At 31.4% G+C, this 19,332-nt stretch overlaps 1 protein-coding gene across 1 annotated transcript in view; it reads left to right on the top strand.

Annotated features, from left to right (window-relative positions):
* Rab19 (RAS oncogene family member Rab19) overlaps positions 1 to 16,888 on the top strand; it is a 71,892-nt gene extending 55,004 nt beyond the window's left edge. Inside the window, exon 3 of the mRNA XM_072532094.1 lies at positions 7,386 to 16,888. Within this exon, the coding sequence (XP_072388195.1) occupies positions 7,386 to 7,496 (111 nt within the window). The 3' untranslated portion in view covers positions 7,497 to 16,888. The remainder of the gene's footprint in view (positions 1 to 7,385) is intronic.
* Positions 16,889 to 19,332: the final 2,444 nt, after the last annotated feature.

Genomic DNA, 19,332 nt, shown 5'->3' with positions numbered 1-19,332 from the left:
GAGTTATAAGTTGGTAAGTTGAATGAACTATTGGTCTATATTGACTATAATAGTAAAATGAAATTGTAGTATGTGGCTCTGTTAAATTTGAGTAAAGAGAATGAAAATTAAGGTGTTATGAGAAAATTGTGATAAACGGATAGACTACGAAAGGCTGAGGTCCCCAGAGAACCGAAGCCAAACCCTGAGGGAATTGTGTAGAGAGGTAAAATAAGAATTTAATAATATGGAATGGGTGGTGGATGATGGATGATCTGATCTGAATTTGGGAGTGTCGAAATAGAAGCATGGAACGTATTGGTTATAGTGATTAAGACATGAAGGTTGGGTTGAAAAGAGAAGAGTGGGATAGGTAGAAAGTAAGATGTATTGGAAGAAAGGTTTTTAGAGTGAACTAAGGGAGATGAGTATTAGGTGAACTAATAATTAATATGGAATTTAATTGTAGAAGTAAATTGGGGATGTAAGTTAGGAGAATAGTTGGCGATGGAGAGGGAGAAAATCTCGATTGAATGAAACATGACGATTAACGCAATTTGGGCTTTTTTGTTTTTCTTTAAGAATTTCAAGATCTTCGTATAAATCTAATTTGAGAAAATTTTTTTGGGAGATATTGTGGATAAGTGAAACGTCTTCTGGGATATTGAGGGTGTGGTTGTGTTCTTTGAGATGTTGACAGAAAGTGGAAGTATTTTCTCTTTTTATGTGCTCTAGAGAGCGTGAAGAAAGAGATCTGCATGTTCTACCTATGTAGGTGGCATTGCAATCTGAACATTTAAGTCTATATACTCCACTCCGGTTCATATAGTTGATAGGATCTTTGGAATTAGAAATGTGTTGTCCCAAGTTGTTGGGTACTTTGAAAGAAACATGGGTGTTTTCAACCGAACGTTGGATTAGATTTCGAATATCTCCAGAAAGACTTTCATGGTAGAAAGGGAGTGAAACATAGTTGGGTTTGGTGGTAAGGTCTCTGGGGAACGCAGTCTCCCGCAGGGTCTTAAGGCGTTTTTTGTGGATGAGTTTGTTGATGATGTTGTGATCATATCCGTTGTTGACTGCTATTTGTCTGAGTATATTTAGTTCTTTTTTGTAGTTTGAATCTGACAGTGGAATGCTTTCTAGACGATGGATGTAACTATGAAAAGCTGCGTATTTATGTGACATGGGATGGTTGGATGAAAATGGAATTACGTGGTCAGTCTGTGTGGGTTTCCTATAGATACTGAAGTCGAAGTGGTCATTTAATCTGGTAATGGTTAGATCAAGAAAATTAATTGACATGGAAGATTCTAGTTCCATGGTGAACTTGATATTGGGATGAATTTGGTTAATTTTGGAAAGTAAAAGTTCAGCTGAATTGGAATTACCTGAAATGAAGACTAAACAGTCATCAACATAGCGAAACCAGTGTAGTATTTCAGGGTTTTTCATGATCTGAGTGGATTCTAAATGATCCATAAAGACATCAGCTAATAGAGGGGAGAGACAGCTGCCCATGGCTAAGCCATCAGGTTGTCTATAGTAATTGTTGTTAAAAACAAAGAAATCTTGATCTAAACAAAGTTGTAATAGTTGGATAATGTAGTTAGTGGTAGATGAGGTAATGGAGTTGGCTCTTAGAAGTGAGTGAACCAGATTAATTGTTTCTAGTTTGGGGACAGAGGTGAATAGATTGCTAACATCAAATGAAAGCATAGTGGTGTTGGGGTGAAGATTAATGTGTTGTAAATTATTGACTAGGTGACTAGTATTTTTGACTGAGAATCGAGGGGTGAAGTTCGTCATATTGTTAATTAGATTCAATATAAATTTTGATAGGATGGAAACTGGAGTGTTTATGAAACTAACAACTGGACGAATGGGAATGCCCTCCTTGTGTATCTTAGGTAAACCATACAGTCTGGGAGTCAAAGGGTTGCTTGGGATTTTATAGTATGGTGCAAAATGTTCAGAGAAAAAGTCTGTGAAAAGTTTAATGTTATCTTTTAATTTGTTTATGAACTTTTTAGAGGGGTCTGTTGCAAGTAAAGTGAAGTTATTATTATTAAGGAAAGTTGAAACTTTATTGTTATATGATGTTTGATCTAGAATCACTAGACAGTTACCTTTGTCTGCTTTGCTGATGATTAAGTTATTGGATTTGATTTTCTTCTTGATGGAATGGAGGGTCTTGAGGTGTTCATTGCGTTTGTTTTGAGATAGATTGTGAAAATTGGATGTTGAATGAAAATTGGGTGTTGAATGAAAATTTTGTGCATTGTAAGAAAAGTTGGAAGATGAGGGTGTGTTGGTATTAAGTACTGTTGAAGAATTAGAAGGATAATTTTTGTTTTTAAATTTGTTGATGGTATTGAAGCAAGAGTTTCTAATAGAAGTTTTTTGATTTAACGGGACTGAAAGGTTTTGGATAATAATATCTAGCTCAATGGAGAGACTCTGAAGGTCTTTTTCTGAGACCTTACGAGGGATGGAGTATTTGAGACCTAGGTTTAGAAGATGAAGTTCATTTTTGTCGAAGGTAACTGAAGAGAGATTTTTCAATCTTGGGTGAAAAGAAAAATTAGAGAATTTACTGTTGGTGTTACTGTTACTATTTGATGAATTAGGTTTATTTTTGAAAGATTATTTAATTTAGATTTAAGTTTATTGAATTTGGTGAAAGTTACATTGTCCAATCTGTCCTGAACGTCATTCAAAAAATTATTTAAATTGTCAAAGCCCATGAAATCAAGTAGAGAGTCATATGTTACCTTAAGTTTACAATCAAAAGATGCACTTTGAAGCTGGATATTTGGTTCATCTCCCAATGTATAAATAACCAGGTCTTCCCTACTTTTTGTAAGATAAAAACTCCAGGAAATGTTCCAGTCAACCTAAAGAACACCTTCCAACGGAAAATTTTGAAAAAGGAGATTTGTAACCATTATGGAAAGCTTAACTACATTGATTGTAAACTTAAGGTAACATATGACTCTCTACTTGATTTCATGGGCTTTGACAATTTAAATAATTTTTTGAATGACGTTCAGGACAGATTGGACAATGTAACTTTCACCAAATTCAAACTCATCCACAAAAAACGCCTTAAGACCCTGCGGGAGACTGCGTTCCCCAGAGACCTTACCACCAAACCCAACTATGTTTCACTCCCTTTCTACCATGAAAGTCTTTCTGGAGATATTCGAAATCTAATCCAACGTTCGGTTGAAAACACCCATGTTTCTTTCAAAGTACCCAACAACTTGGGACAACACATTTCTAATTCCAAAGATCCTATCAACTATATGAACCGGAGTGGAGTATATAGACTTAAATGTTCAGATTGCAATGCCACCTACATAGGTAGAACATGCAGATCTCTTTCTTCACGCTCTCTAGAGCACATAAAAAGAGAAAATACTTCCACTTTCTCTCAACATCTCAAAGAACACAACCACACCCTCAATATCCCAGAAGACGTTTCACTTATCCACAATATCTCCCAAAAAAAATTTTCTCAAATTAGATTTATACGAAGATCTTGAAATTCTTAAAGAAAAACAAAAAAGCCCAAATTGCGTTAATCGTCATGTTTCATTCAATCGAGATTTTCTCCCTCTCCATCGCCAACTATTCTCGTAACTTACATCCCCAATTTACTTCTACAATTAAATTCCATATTAATTATTAGTTCACCTAATACTCATCTCCCTTAGTTCACTCTAAAAACCTTTCTTCCAATACATCTTACTTTCTACCTATCCCACTCTTCTCTTTTCAACCCAACCTTCATGTCTTAATCACTATAACCAATACGTTCCATGCTTCTATTTCGACACTCCCAAATTCAGATCAGATCATCCATCATCCACCACCCATTCCATATTATTAAATTCTTATTTTACCTCTCTACACAATTCCCTCAGGGTTTGGCTTCGGTTCTCTGGGGACCTCAGCCTTTCGTAGTCTATCCGTTTATCACAATTTTCTCATAACACCTTAATTTTCATTCTCTTTACTCAAATTTAACAGAGCCACATACTACAATTTCATTTTACTATTATAGTCAATATAGACCAATAGTTCATTCAACTTACCAACTTATAACTCAATCTTTTATCTTCCTATGTACCTAGTGTTGCTTTATAACAGATAGGGCTTTTTCTCAAGTTATAAGTTAAGTACTTTACTACCAATATATTACAAAACCACTTTCAACCATCAAATTTTGTCCATCTCATACCAGTCAATACACAACATATAACTACTTCACTCAGTTTGTCTACATCCAATCAGATATTCATATTCATGAACTTACAACTCAAGAAGTTTTACATTTTCCAGGTACCAAATGTTGTTTTTTGACATACAGGGCCTAATATAATTGAGTTGTAAGTTAATTTTTACATGAACTTTATATCATAATAGTTTTATTTCATTCATTGAACAACATCCTCACATATTAAATATATCAATTCCAATATTTTTTCAAGGACCCAACTTTCCACCAGTGTCTAGTTTCCATTTTCCAGGTACCAAATGTTATTAAAACATAAAGGGCCTTATATAAGAATCTTTTCATCACACCACTCGACACTGTATAGTTGGTTGCCTAACTATAGTCACATAATTTTCTCACCATAATTTCATTTCACATACATAATTTAAAAAATAACATTGATGGTTGATACTGTTATAATTTCATTTTATTTCAACTTTCACAATTTTTAAACAACGTTGGCTTCTGTCTTAAATAGACATATACAGTTACACTGACTGCTCTGTCATAACTTCCGTCTTAACCTGCCAAAATTGTCATTTCAATCAGTTGCTTTGACAAAGTCCTCGTAGACATACCGTCTCAGGACTCGCAACTAATGTAGAGTCATATGTCGCCCTGTTACCTATCCAACGGTAACTTTAACATCTTAAATGTAAATTAGACATAATGTAGATCAAATCTTATTTAATTATTTTTAAAGGGTTTTTACCCACATATTTAGTGGCTACATCCATGTATTAACTTGTAAGTATTAACCACACTTTTACATTAACCTTAGTCAAAACTTAAATCTTTTCATGTTCTTTTTAATTAAGTGGTTAAATACGATTTTAGGACACTGATGATGGAATATTTATTCCGAAAACGTTTTGTCAATGCAACATAGCCCAACTGGGTTTTTTATATACCTTTTATAAAGGATTTTATTCAAAAATTTTTAATATATGGTATACAGCCAAATACAGGAACTTTGTTTCCTTGTGGATTCACTGATAGCTTCGATTAAACAGCTTGGAAACTGAAATATGTAAAATATTCCCCTACACAACTCCCTGGGAAAAAATCTCTAAATTGAATAAATATAACAACTGAACGTTGAGTGACATTGATATAAAAAAACTTGTTGGTTGACCCCAGCCGGCCGGCAGGTAGTTTCAATGTCTTCATTTGAACTTGACCCAAACCGATCGATATTTTATGTTTTAAATAAAACCTTAATTATTGCTGAAACGTTTTGGCTTTTGCCTTTTTCAATAAGCACTTTAATTATTTAAGCATTACACGATACACAATTATATTTTATATCTACATTTTTTAAAGTTTAATATGTAATGAAAAAGTGTTATCTGATCCTAAATACAGGTACTTCAAAATACAAGTAATACAGGGTAATATATTAAATATCTGTCAATGGTGCTTTTAAAAAACAACTTAATTTATTATATTATGATATATATTGCAAAGATCTTCGATATCTTAGAATTTTGATCTTTTTTTTGCAAATCATTGTGCATATTTGAGATGACTCACATAATAAATATCAAAATCTATAAATAATAAGACTGATATCAAAGATCTTTCCAATATTTATCAGAATTGATTATATTGACTGAATTACTCGTATTTTGAAGTACCTGCCAGATGTATTTTGGGTGAGATACCACTTTTTGATTCCATGTTAAACTTTTAAAAAATGGAGATATAAAATAGAACTTATTGGAAATGGCAAATAGCCGAAACGTTTTAATAATTATTAAGTAAAATTTAAAAGGGAAATTCCCAATAGTTGGCTGTATACCATAGTTTTAAAAAAAATCGGTTGCCTGTAAAGTCGGTTTTACGGGCGAAGATTTTACGTGACAACGTCTTTTTCTCGGTAGAATATTTATTGATATGAATATTATTAAATTGCACAATAGGAACAAGGAATTGCCGCTATAAACTCAGTTTCTCAACTTTTGTGTCAATCTAACACTTAATCAATCATAGTTTACGATAATGAAATATTAGTGTACAATTATTTACCTTTATTGTTGTAGTTGTTGTAAATGACGAATCTACTCACGAATTGAAGACAAATCTCACGATCTCACGATTAAGGTCTTACATCTTACGATTTTTAAATTTTTTTTAAATTTCAAGTGTTTCTAATAAAATGCATGGGAGGAAATCAGCTTTTTTTAGATTGTCACCTTGAAATATCCATAAATTGACTGTATTTTTGTATCAAAGTGGGCTACTCCAATTAACTCAATTAATATACACAAAATAATATAAACAAAGCTTAAAAGGTTCTTTATGCTTTGAAAGTGGTTTATAAACAACTGAATTGTAATGTATATTTTACCGCTTTTAATAAATATGAAGTATAGACTAAATTTTGTGTAAAGAACAAACATTCAACAGACCTAATAGTAAAAACATATTGATTTAAGTGTGAATTTGAGATAATGTGCTGACAAAATTTTAAATCCTAAGAAAACAAAATTATGTTTTTATGTATATTCATTATACTTAATACTCTTGGGTAAAACCTCATATCATATATGTCTTTAGACACAGTTAATAATTTTCATTGAAGTTTAAACTATAAAGAATGTTTACAATCATTGCTCAATATTAAATGAATAAATCCATAGCAATATTATAAAAGAATATAGGTCCCTAGGTAATTTCCTAAAATTATATCTGATACTGGTGGTTCCCCCTAAAATAGGACACTGTAAGCACTCCACATTTTCACTACAGACACAGCTGACGATACTTTCAACGATTTTCAACTTTAGCAATTCAACGCGCCTAATTCTCTAGTGCCGCGCGCAGCGGACCGATCATGTTTGAGTGGGAGAGAGACGCAAGGCATTCGCCGGTCCGGCGGGCCTCTCTCTCGTTCGGTGACTCACTGTAACAGATGTGAGCGGGCGTTACACTTTTTCTTAAATGACTCCGAGCCACAACCTAATTTGAGACGTTGTCACGTCAAAAACTTACAATGAAGTAAAACCTTCCTTTGTAAAATGGTATATAGTTATGGTACAAAATAATATGTTATAATAAATATTTTTCAACTGTTATAGTGCTTATTTCTGATTATTATGAAATTTTTAAATGTTTATTTCAGAGACGACATGACAGTGGCATACTTATACAAGATGATGATGAAGATACCATTAGACTGGGGGAAAGCAGATCAATTTCAAAATGTAGCACTTGTACAAAAGGTTTATTGTAGTTTTATTATTCCGCTAAATTTTTAGTTGTATCCAGGTGCCTTAATGAATAACTTCATTATTTGTTGTTAATTTTATTATCAGTGTAATCTTGGAGTAATCAGTACTATTTCAGCATAAATTAAATACATGATTTACCTGCACATGAATCAAGGACTGACATTAACTTCAAAAAGTTATATATATTTTTATATAATCCTATAGATTATTTCAGGTTATTGAAATTATTGCATATGCATTTACTTTGCAGTTAACTTATGTCATCCAACTTTCATGTTGAAATTTTCACACAGAGTTGTGGTATTGTTGAGATAGTAGAGAATGTAGGGAATTATAAAACATCAAAGATATTAATATGAATTGATCTATACATAGATACACGACAAAAAATAATAAATTATAATGAAGACTTTGTATTATTAAATTTAAATACAAAATAAATTGATTGGTACTTGGCAATATATTCATAATGAATTAATGAATAATGTTTTACGATTTTTTAAAGATCTACACTCGATTTGGAAATTTATGATAGCGTATTTTTTATGACAGAAGATTACCACAGTCTTTATACTTCTTCCTCCCCATCCTTTTAATTTAGAAATAACTTATGTTCATTCTTACAACAACGTCTAGGGACTCTTCTCTTAATAACTCATTCATTTTTCGGTTCAATAAAACTATCAAGCAGTAGATCCCATTCCAGTTGTCCTTAGGGGATTCCTAGTTGTTGCGTTTTAAATTTTAAAATTATTTTTTTAAACAGTTGGTTGTATTCTGACGAAGTAGAAATATTACTGAAGACATGTAACGAACTTTAAAGATAAATTTCAATTTCTTCCTTCAAAATCATAGTTTCGCAGGGAGTGAGGAGTAACAAGAAAAATTTGAACATGATCTTAATAAATAACTAGAGGAAGAGTAAAATAAATTAATTTGGTAAAATAAGTAAAATAAATCAATGAGGTTTAAAAGGGAAAACATGCGCCAATTAGCCCTCTCAACAAAAAATCACACTCTATTCACTTTATGTCTTTACTAACTAATTTATCTAACTCGATAATTATTTAATTTCTACAAGCTGGCCTTTCGAGTTTTAAAATTCTTTTTGAAAACATTCAGTACCACGTACAAAATATATCTGCCAATTTACCAATTTTTTAATATTATTGTATTATGTATCCACCAACGTAAGTAATAGGCACTAATTATAACTTTCGTTCACGAAAAACAGTTTTTAAAAAACAACTTTTTTTTGAAAATATAAAATATTCGGAAACCTAACAATAATAATTATACAAACTATTTGAGAATAAAAGCAGAAGTGTCTTTCCTATTAACAAAACTGATATTTATAAGTTCCTACTGCGTCGCCATTAAAAGTGCAGATCTAGTAGAATACAGGATCGTAACTCACTCAAACAATAATTTTACTATGGTATACCAAACATTTTTTCCTCTTTTAATGATGATGAGGCTACTGTAGTTTTGGTAACAAACTATATCGACACCCCTATTGAACAAACTCATTTTTAACAATGTTTTTTTAAAATTTTGTAGCGAAATGATGAGACACATTTACACCAATACTAACATTTCACTAACTACGATTTTACTCATAAGATTGACTTATGAGATACACCGTATGTTTAATAACTTTGTAAATAAAACATACGTCTAACAGAGGTGTAAGTCATTTAACAACCTTATTAATTATCAAATATATAGAAATTAATTATTTAACATAAAGAGTAACAGTGTTTCTGTCTTTTTCACGCTAAAATGAGATACACAATTAAAGTACAACTTTTTTTCAATGGAGTATTAGCCAAACTATTGAGAATTAAACTATGTCGTTTATACTGATGTGTTCACAATTTTTTGCTGAATTTTGTGAAATCTCAAAATATATCTAACTTGAGTTACAATTTTGTTCGATGGGAAGTATCGGTGTATAAGCTAAGCAGCAATTTAAAATTTGATTTTATTTCGAGATTTATCCAATTAAAATAAATATATTTTTATTAAAAATATTCATTAAAATAACCTTAATTAAAGGATATTTAAAAAATTAAATTTAAATTTTATACATTTGCGTATTTGCGATGCATTATAACTGTGGTGACATCAGCTAAAATACTTGCTTTTCATTTAGTGTTCAAATTATCTTCCCTTAGTTTATCTCATTGATCTCAGGGTTATTAGGTTTAAGTGGTCACTCTTCAGATCCCTTTATCTCGTGGACCAACGTGTTACTCAGTTTAGATTATCTGTTTTTTGGTGTTATAAATTTGACCTCACCGATCAAAGGGTCATTCAACCATCATAACTACAGAGCCAAAACATTTACACCGTGTTCACTTCCAAGATACACTTCGTAAAAACATAAGCAAGCACAAACTAAGCCACGTAACGATAATTTGGAGATCCCGTCTACAGGGTTGCATAAGCCAAAGCGTTCATATTCTAAATAAAGTCTAAATAAAGTCTAAATTAAGATTAAATTTTATTGTTAGTACATTTTTCTCTGCCGTTAATTATAATAAGAGGTAAAAATAAATAGTAGTAGTAATTTACAGTACTCAAATTATTTTGAAAAATAAAAATATAATTTTCTATATTTCATAGTATGTTACATGGGATATAATTTATATTTATTTTCTAATTATAAGAGCGTCAAAAAAAAAACAAAAATTCTTGTAAATGTGCTGTCAATTATAGATACTTATTAAAATATTAATGTACCTTATAATTTATGTATTTTGAGTTAATAAACACAAAATACTATTACAAACTACTACAGCTCCTACGTGGCCGAAATATACTCAACTGTTATAAAAAAAAAAAAACACCACAAATGTCGATAGACGTTTACTCGCACAGAAGATTTATTCTAAAAAGCAATCAGTACTGCTATCATCACCAATATTTATTATCAGAAATTCCAGCTGGACCTCTAATATATTATCGAAGTCCCACATTTTTGGTTCTACCTATAAAACAACATGTTGCCAAATTTTTGTCATTTTTGTGAAGTTACGTTTGACATAGCCGTTAAATAAATTTTTTACATCTAGGAACTTACAAGTCGCGTTTTTGACTGTTAAGGATTTTATTTTATATCCGCTCATATTAGTTCCATGGGATTTAACTCGCATGATATGGAGGCAGCCTTAAAACAAAATAGAAATTGTTTGTCGCCTTAACTCCAACCAAATGGTCGGTTCTTACACCCGTACCATTAACAAAAATTTTTTAATGTGTTTTTTGTGGAGTCCAATGTTCTGCCTTTTACATGTTTTTTAAAAGAAATAACTAACATTTATAAAGAAAAATTGTGAATTTTTCTACCATCATGGGATCTCTCTTAAGTAGTGGTCCATTTTAAAAACTCGCCCAGGTAGGCTCTTAGGATGGCTTTGTAAGCCTAAAGCGTTCAGTACGAAATAAATTTTACATACGTCCAAAAATACTTATCTTTTCCATTCTTTGATTTGTCCTATAAATACCTGAAAGATTTTTGAGAGCCATAGAAACTCCGTCCAAAAAAACTTGTCTTTATGGAATAACTAACGAGTCACACCATACTTGCGAGTATGACCTGCATGAACTCATGTCTCATCCAAATAATATACTTTTCTCTTGTCCTTGGAATGTCGTCTCTGTTAACATGCTATTTCTGTCAAGCTTCTGAAATTTAAATTTTAGTTGTTTTAATAATTTATTGTCAAGTCTTGGTCATCATTGAATTGGTTCAAAATTTTGTTTACTGTGGGGAATTTAATTTTTGAAAAAGAACTGATGGATAATCTTCCTTAGAGCTCCTCTGGTAAACTCGTCATCATCGTCCACTATATTCTTGCTGTTTTGATTTGTTTTTGATGCATTTAAAGTGTGAGTGGTTTTCTACTCCTTTATTAGTTTGCATACGCTGCTAACACAAACTCCAACCTTATTTCCAACAATGTTTTCGTTGGATATTCAAAAGTTTTAATACTTATACACATTTACAATTACTTCTTTAATTTCTACACATAAATGATTTCTTTTGTTCTGTTTCTGGAAGACTCGAATGAATATTAAAAATATCATTTGCAGAATCCGTGTCAGGCATTATGGAACTGTAAAGAACAGTAATGGTTATTAGGGATTTAATTTTTCCACTTTAATACTTAATTACAATAAAATATTGTCATTTTGAAGTGACCATACAACAAATCTTGATAGAGTGCAAGCGTATATTTCGCTATGGAGTAATATAAATTTGAAATATACAATCGCTTCTAATATGGGAGCAATAATCATTCTATCATCTTGGTTTTTACTAGATATCAGAAAAATAAGTTAACAAGCAACGTTTAAATAATAATCAATAACGTTCGTTATTCATTAAATAATTAATGTAATAATGAAATTAATTTTAAGTCAACTAAACCGGTCTTAAAATGAATTGTTTTTTGTTATTATAGGCTATTATATTTATTCTTATATCTATTAAAATTAATATTTAACAAAAATATCCTATAAATCTGTACCTTGTTCATTCTATTCAGAATTATCAAGGTACAATAACAGAGTTTTAGGTCTAAATTAACACGATTAATAATATTATCCACGCAGTTTGTTTTAAATAACATTATCAATAAGAAAATAAAATTAATACTACAAAACCAGTAAGTCCGTTCGATTATGATAAAATGGCAACAATTGATATTGCTTGTCAAATTTAACGTGATACTTGGCCGATTTGAAATTAGGCTCCACCCACGATGTGCATTCGACCACAACACAATTCGTCCTTATTATTTCTTGGCCCTTCGAAGTGCAAGGTACTTGTATAGTCTGCGACAAAGTTTTTTTTATTTCACTTATGTTTAAAGTTACTGTGTGTTGAAGAAATATCGTATTACAATAGATTTTACTTTTTAAATAATTATTGTTAAGTATTTTAAATTATAAACATGGATTTTCATTCAAAATTAGAAGGCAAAGTCTTGTCTGGACAAACGAGGGAGGTAATAGCAAATGTAATTATTTTTATGCAGAGAAAAGCGATGCAAAATCCGCATGTTAAAGATTTTAAAAAAGTTCAAGAGCGTGCTTCCTTAGCAACAGGAGTAAGTATAGCCACTATAAAACGGATCTCTCGTGAAATGAAAAATATAGAAGAAGGTGCTTCTACATAATTTTCGACGCCTAACAAAAGAATGAGATCTGCCCCAAAATCCAACTTGGGCGATTTTGACAAAGGTTAACTTCGGCGTATAATAATAAATTATGCCACGGAAAAACGAGTTCCTACATTGCGACATATTACAAAAAAAATTAATGAAGACAATATTTATACAGGGTCGCATGAAACTTTGAGAAAAGTGATGAGAGATATGGGATTTCGATGGAAGAAAGCGAGGAATAACAGGAAAATCCTAATGGAAAAACCCGATATACAAGTGCCCCGGAGGAAGTTTCTCAGAAATATTAAACAATATAGGGAAGAAAATCGGCCCATAATTTACATGGATGAAACTTATATTCATTCCTCTTGCACAAACCCAGAAATAAAACTTATGAAATAGATCAAATTATGAACAATGCAGGTCACTCTGTCTTAAGACTACCTCCCTACCAGCCGGACTTAAATCAAATTGAGTTAGTGTGGGCTGCTCTAAAACAATATGTGGCAAATAAAAATGTAGATTTTAAATTTAAAAATGTTGAAACATATTGTGATGAGTTTTTCTGCAAATTTTCCCAAGATAAGTGGAAAAAATATTGCGAGCATGCTATTTCTTATGAGCGTTATTAAATGGAAAAGAAACCAGCTCTAGACTTAATTGTAGACGATTTAATAATACATTTGCAGAAAGATAGTGACACTGATAGTGTGGATTCTCTAGAAAATAGTAGTTCGGAGACAGAAGACGAACTTTAATTTTAATCGTGTCTTTTGTGGTGAGTTATAAATTAAATTATCTCAAGTGTCTTGTGTAGTCAAGTAATTTGTATCTAAAAGTAGTATTAGACATCAGACTAATCAGTGAGTTTGAGCGCCAGCGGCACCGAAACACCTTTCTGAAGGACACGTAAACTGAGCATTGAGGTCACGTACCGACAGACGTAGGCGGATGGATAGGCTTTTTGGGCACCCAGTCGCCGAGGAGAACAAAATTCATTTTGCCAATTCGACGACTGAGTGACCGAACACACACAGTTTGGACAGCGAGACATCGACCCAGGTCGATGGGCGATGGCCCACTGTCTGGACAACACATTTAGGGAACATGGGTCCTAAGTAGTCATTCAGTTTTTAGTCATCCAAAGGGAGAAAAGATCTTCTAGCTACCCCTAAAATTAGGTGGCTTAACCACATACGGAAGATGTTCTATTAAACAGGGTCTTTAAAGTAAAAAATGAGTACAGTCTCCTCTGCGAGGGGGAGGGGTTGGAAGGATAGCTTGTGGGTCAGATAGGTACCACTCGAAGGGAGTGTGACCGGTTTGATCTTCAGACATGTGGGTCCCACTATTCTATTGGAACACATATCTCTAGGAGCTGGATTGTACGCTTGTGTGTGTGTGTGTGTGTGTGTGTGTTTTTATTTAAAATAAAAATTATTCTTAGGCTATTTTCTTGTGGGATAATAATGTAATTTACTATTTTTATGGGGAATAAGCCACAATTTTAGTTTAAAATAAAAAATAAAATATTACGACAACTCCAGTATAAAAATTAAGTAATAAATGTTTCGTCGGTATGTTCCAGGTATAAGATTAACTACTGTTCTTTTATTCTTATACAGTTTACTGTAACGCAAATGTAAAGCTTTCATCTCTGCCAATATTCCTCTTATTAAATTACAGAACGAGACATTTATAGAAGTGTTCGAAAAAACTGCCGCTTCAACATGACTGAATGGTCAATATTAATGAGTCAAATAAAATATAATTATTAGAAGAATTTTTTACCAAGTAACAAAACAAAATATTTTGTATTTTGAGAAAAATTTCCGAAGGAAAAAAAATTGAAACGTCAAAATAACATAAAATATAGACATATCATAGAAGTTCCATTAATAAATAAGGCCACTCTCTGTAAACTTGTAGTATGGAGTGTACCAACAAGGCGAAGAGACCGAGCGCATTATGTATCTCTTTTCCTCCGAATGCGTTCTCACCTAATTTTCTACGCAAGTGGACAAATTTGTCAAGTATTACCTTAAATTTGACAAGCTGTACCCCTCGATCTACTTAAATTCTAACCAATGTCAAACTGGAGATTACGATGATGACACGACACATCAACTGACTACACATCGAACTGGGTTTACTCTGCGTCCAAGTTGAATCTCAACAGACTCTAAAACTCATGTTAGGTTAACAAATATTCTATAATAGATTACATCTTGTTAGAGAGAAAGAGATGTTTACACTATTTTTCATTGCCGGAATGTGGCAACATTGTTTTACGCAGTGAGATAAACGTTAACATTTTCAATATCATCATAAATTCATACATATTCATTAATAAGTCAAAAGAGTATGTACCTACGATAGAAAATCGCTAACTATAGAAGTCAACGTGATCAGGCGTCTTTTATTAATCTTTTTAAAAATAATGAAGAATTTTAGTAGTTGATTAACGTACGATTTTCGTTAATGTTTTTGAAAATTTAATTGTTATAAAATACAGTTAACTTTTAAGTAATGTGCTACGTTTCCAGTGAAAAATTTTCCACGTTTTCCAAAAGTAGCGAAGCGGCGCTTTGAGATTTTTTTTGATCGCTGATATGGCCAGTCCAACACTTTGAATTGAAGTTTTAGAACGACTTTTTGTAAAAATACTGTTTACTCTGAGAATCTTGAAAAATATTGATATTGTTTGAACAAAATGAAATTGTATGTAGTGGTTTATTAATGTTTTGTAAACTTTCAGTCGTCTAGGTAATGCTCTCTTGAAGTGCTATTTTAATATTGAGTTAAAAAACACGTAAATAAACTCGAATTAATGTTTATATAAATTGACTTGATTACCCACTTTCGATATTTATTTTACGATTTAATTCGGTGATTTTGAAATATCACTGCTTATTTTTATGGCTCATATTAGTATAAAAGCTAACGTTTAAAAATACACAGTACCTAAATGAGATTTTATATTTAAAAAGTATCACGAATATTTTTAATTAAAGAAGTTAATAGAAGAAGGGCTCATGTACTACTTACAGAGCTATAGTTTTAAAGAATTGAGTTAAAAAGGCAAATATTCAAAAATCTCTCCTTTAATACAAATACCTACGGTGACAAATATTTGAAAATATGTATAGACAAATGTTGTATAAAGTGTATTTCCTTATAAAACCGTTGACGTCATCCAATTTTGACGTTGACATTTTCGTAGAGTTGTAATTGTCAGTATAGTCACAGAATAATAAACAATCAATGCCAACTCTGCTTGAAAAAATAAGTAGGCGCATCTCGCTCGCGCAGTCGGAGTCAGCCATGTTTTAAATGGAATCAGTGCTGTTCAGTGACATTTTATCTGGTTACGGCAACTATAGACATAATATGCACTATTTTATTAGTACTTTTAGTTGAAGAATAGATTAAATCATTTCAAATGTACTAAATTATGAATCTCTAAAAATTAAAATTACAGGTCTGTCCTAACTTGTCACAAATTTCTCAATTTGAGTATATGTTTCCGTTTAAAATATGGTAATCGTGTACTAACAAACTTCAAAGGCGGCATCTGAGAGTGGGCATTCTGATTGTTATTTATTCTGAAAAATATTGCAGAAGCGATTTTCTTGTGGTGTTTTAATATTATTTACTGTCTTAAATGGGAATTAACCACAATGTCAATTGAAAAAACGTTTCTTTTGTCGTTTCTATTTCTGTACATCTCTCACAGTTACTGATTGATATGGGTGGTTCTCCATCATCACCCTATTTTTAAAAATATTAAATTAATGAACACACAAATTCTTCAAAACTACTGTTTTTTTACTACTACCAGTACTTCACAAACTATCACTAATTCACGAGTTTTTTGCTGTACTGTTTTTTCAATGATATTTAAATTATTCTTTTTTGGGTACTAATTTTTTTTGTAAATTCTACTTTATTAAAAATATGTTTAAGTCAAAATAATAAAAATAATTATTACAGAATTTCTAAGCAGTTGTTGTACTGTGATACAGATACTGTGTGTTGTACAGGTATAAATGTCATTGATGTCGTGCAATAAACTTTAAAGGAAACAATGTATATCTAGTCCATTCTTCTATTCACTTCTTCAGTTGTCTACAAAACTGTCATAAACTACAGATTTGTATCTAGATTATCTAGAAATGATGTTGACATTACAAATCAAGCATAAAATATACTTATTTACATCTGTTGTTTTAACTTTTCCCAAGTTATATTATCTTATTCAGCCTACTGTTACAGTTTACTGTAAGAATGAAAAAATATGTAATTATCAGTAAAAAAAGCAATGCATTAGGTTTTAGATTCTTTTAGAATTTAAAGATTCTTCTTTTAGTCATGATGTATTGTTACTTTTATATATGTCGAAAGTTCTGCATGCAATTCGAGACAAATAAGACAACTGCCAGGATGGTATTAGCCAAATGTGTTATTTTATTAGAGTTTGGATTAAGAACATTACTTCTGTTTTTACTTACTTTTATATAAACTACTGTAAATTGGTTTATTTGAAAATAATGGTTATTCAAACTTTACACAGAGAATAACAATAACCATAAAACTTGGAATATACAGTGTTTCAATTTTAAAACTTACACTGGGCTATCTCTCACGAACAAAGCTGATATCGAAAAATGCTTGAAACCGTTTCTAGGATAGTAAGGGGGAACTAAAATGACATGAAAGAGAACTCACCCCCATCAACCCCCTAAGCCCCACCCATCACAACCAAATAAGTTTGTATTGCAAGCCCCTACTTGTGATAAATCATTCAAAGGAACATAAAAAATGCTATCCAATGGTATAAATAATAATTATATAGGGTGAAGCAACAATTCTGAAACTTTGGCTTAAATGGAAAATTTAATGAGGTTTTTGTTGATTCTGTTGATGACCTTGTATAATTACTGTTTAATAATTATACAGGGTGTTAATATCAGCCGGCTTACTATGATTTTTGTATGCTGTAAAATTTTATATGTGGCCTTTTGTGGTAAGCACTAATTTAACAATAAAGGGATTTGGCAGACCTAGTGGCCAATGTAACAGGAATGGAATAGATGTGCTCACAACACAATATTGTGAGACTTAATGCAGCTTGGCTAGCAGGCTCTGCCAGAGGATGACCAATTAAACTCAGGAAGGATTCGGCCAATTTGCATGCCTCTAAAAGATAGTTACCTGGAAATGAATATGACCAACTGATAGAATTAAGAATAATGGACAAAAAAATAACAATGAAATAAAGAACAAACTAAAAAGAAAATTGTGGGCGCCAGAAAAGTATCAAGATTCCTTACCAAACTATATTATATTGCTGTAATGGTTAGTTTAATTAAGGGAAAAAATTAATAAAACATATTATGTACAACCCAAATTAATCTCTATTTTGTAATGGAAAATATACAATTTATGAATAATTTAACTTATATTACTATTCTTCACCTAATATTTACAGCCTAAACCTAACTTTAAATATATTGACATCCTTAATTATAAATTATAAACCCTTCCTTGTTTGTGAACCTTAGCAATAAATTATAACAATATAAAAAAAATAAAGCCCCTAGCTTTGAAAGTGCAACCTACTCGCCTACTAGAAAGAGTATTTCTACACTTCGGCTTTCGATTTAAATATATAAACAAGTTAAATTGACATTATTCTGACGGGATCGATGTCAAAGGTCTATCTATCTTTAAAAAGAAAAAAAATATTACTAACTCTCCGGTTATATGTGTACACAAATACCTGATAATTCGAGAGATAATGGGTGTATTATAGCATCCGCTTATAAATAGTTAAATATATCAATAAGTGATTATTAGAAGAAATTAATTAATTATTATTAAAAAATATATATTAATGGCTTTAAGAAGTAATTTACTAAAATTTATCAAAAATAAAAGTAATCTTTAACCAACAAATAATACGGTTAAGGTCCAACGACCGGTTCCAATCCTATAGTATGCACGGCACTAGTGGAGTTTTTAACTATTCCAATCCCAAATATTAAAATGAATCCAAAAACTCTGATAAATGAAATCCAACAAAAAAACATAACTGAATAATGCTTCTAGCCCCTGTGACTTCAAGTTTCCGGCATGTAGAAATTATTTATATTGTAGGATGGCGTGTTACTTATAGACTTCACCAAGAAGAACCAAACCAAAATACATTATTTCGCCCTTTTAATAAATAAAGTAAAACAATGTTCTCAAACTTAACAAACCTTAAATTAAAATAAAACAAACTGGTCGTCTTAAGCTAACCCACCATCAGATTCATTCGACTTCCTGGAACGAAGTGAAGTCTGAATTCTCTTTCTCCAAGTCGCTATGAATCTTTGTTCTACGCATGCCGTACTCATTGTAGTTATAAAATTGAAATTTTTATGTTAATGTGATTTGTCTAACTATGAGTGCTTTTAAGAGATTGTTGATGTATAAATTATACTTAGAAAGTGACAAACGTTACAATGCTATCTCCCGGACTATTATTTTTAATGATAAGTGCTCGTCGAAATTTTTTTCATTAAGTAAAAAACTTAATTTACGGTTTTTGGAAAACAAGTTGAAAACATTTGTTACGATGATTTACAGTATACCTGAACGCGTGGAGATCATTTTCATA

This window comes from Diabrotica undecimpunctata, chromosome 5 (assembly GCF_040954645.1).
Source record: "Diabrotica undecimpunctata isolate CICGRU chromosome 5, icDiaUnde3, whole genome shotgun sequence".
NCBI lineage: Eukaryota > Metazoa > Arthropoda > Insecta > Coleoptera > Chrysomelidae > Diabrotica > Diabrotica undecimpunctata.
Note: the sequence above shows the minus strand (reverse complement) of the source record. Positions and strands in the feature narration are given on the sequence as shown.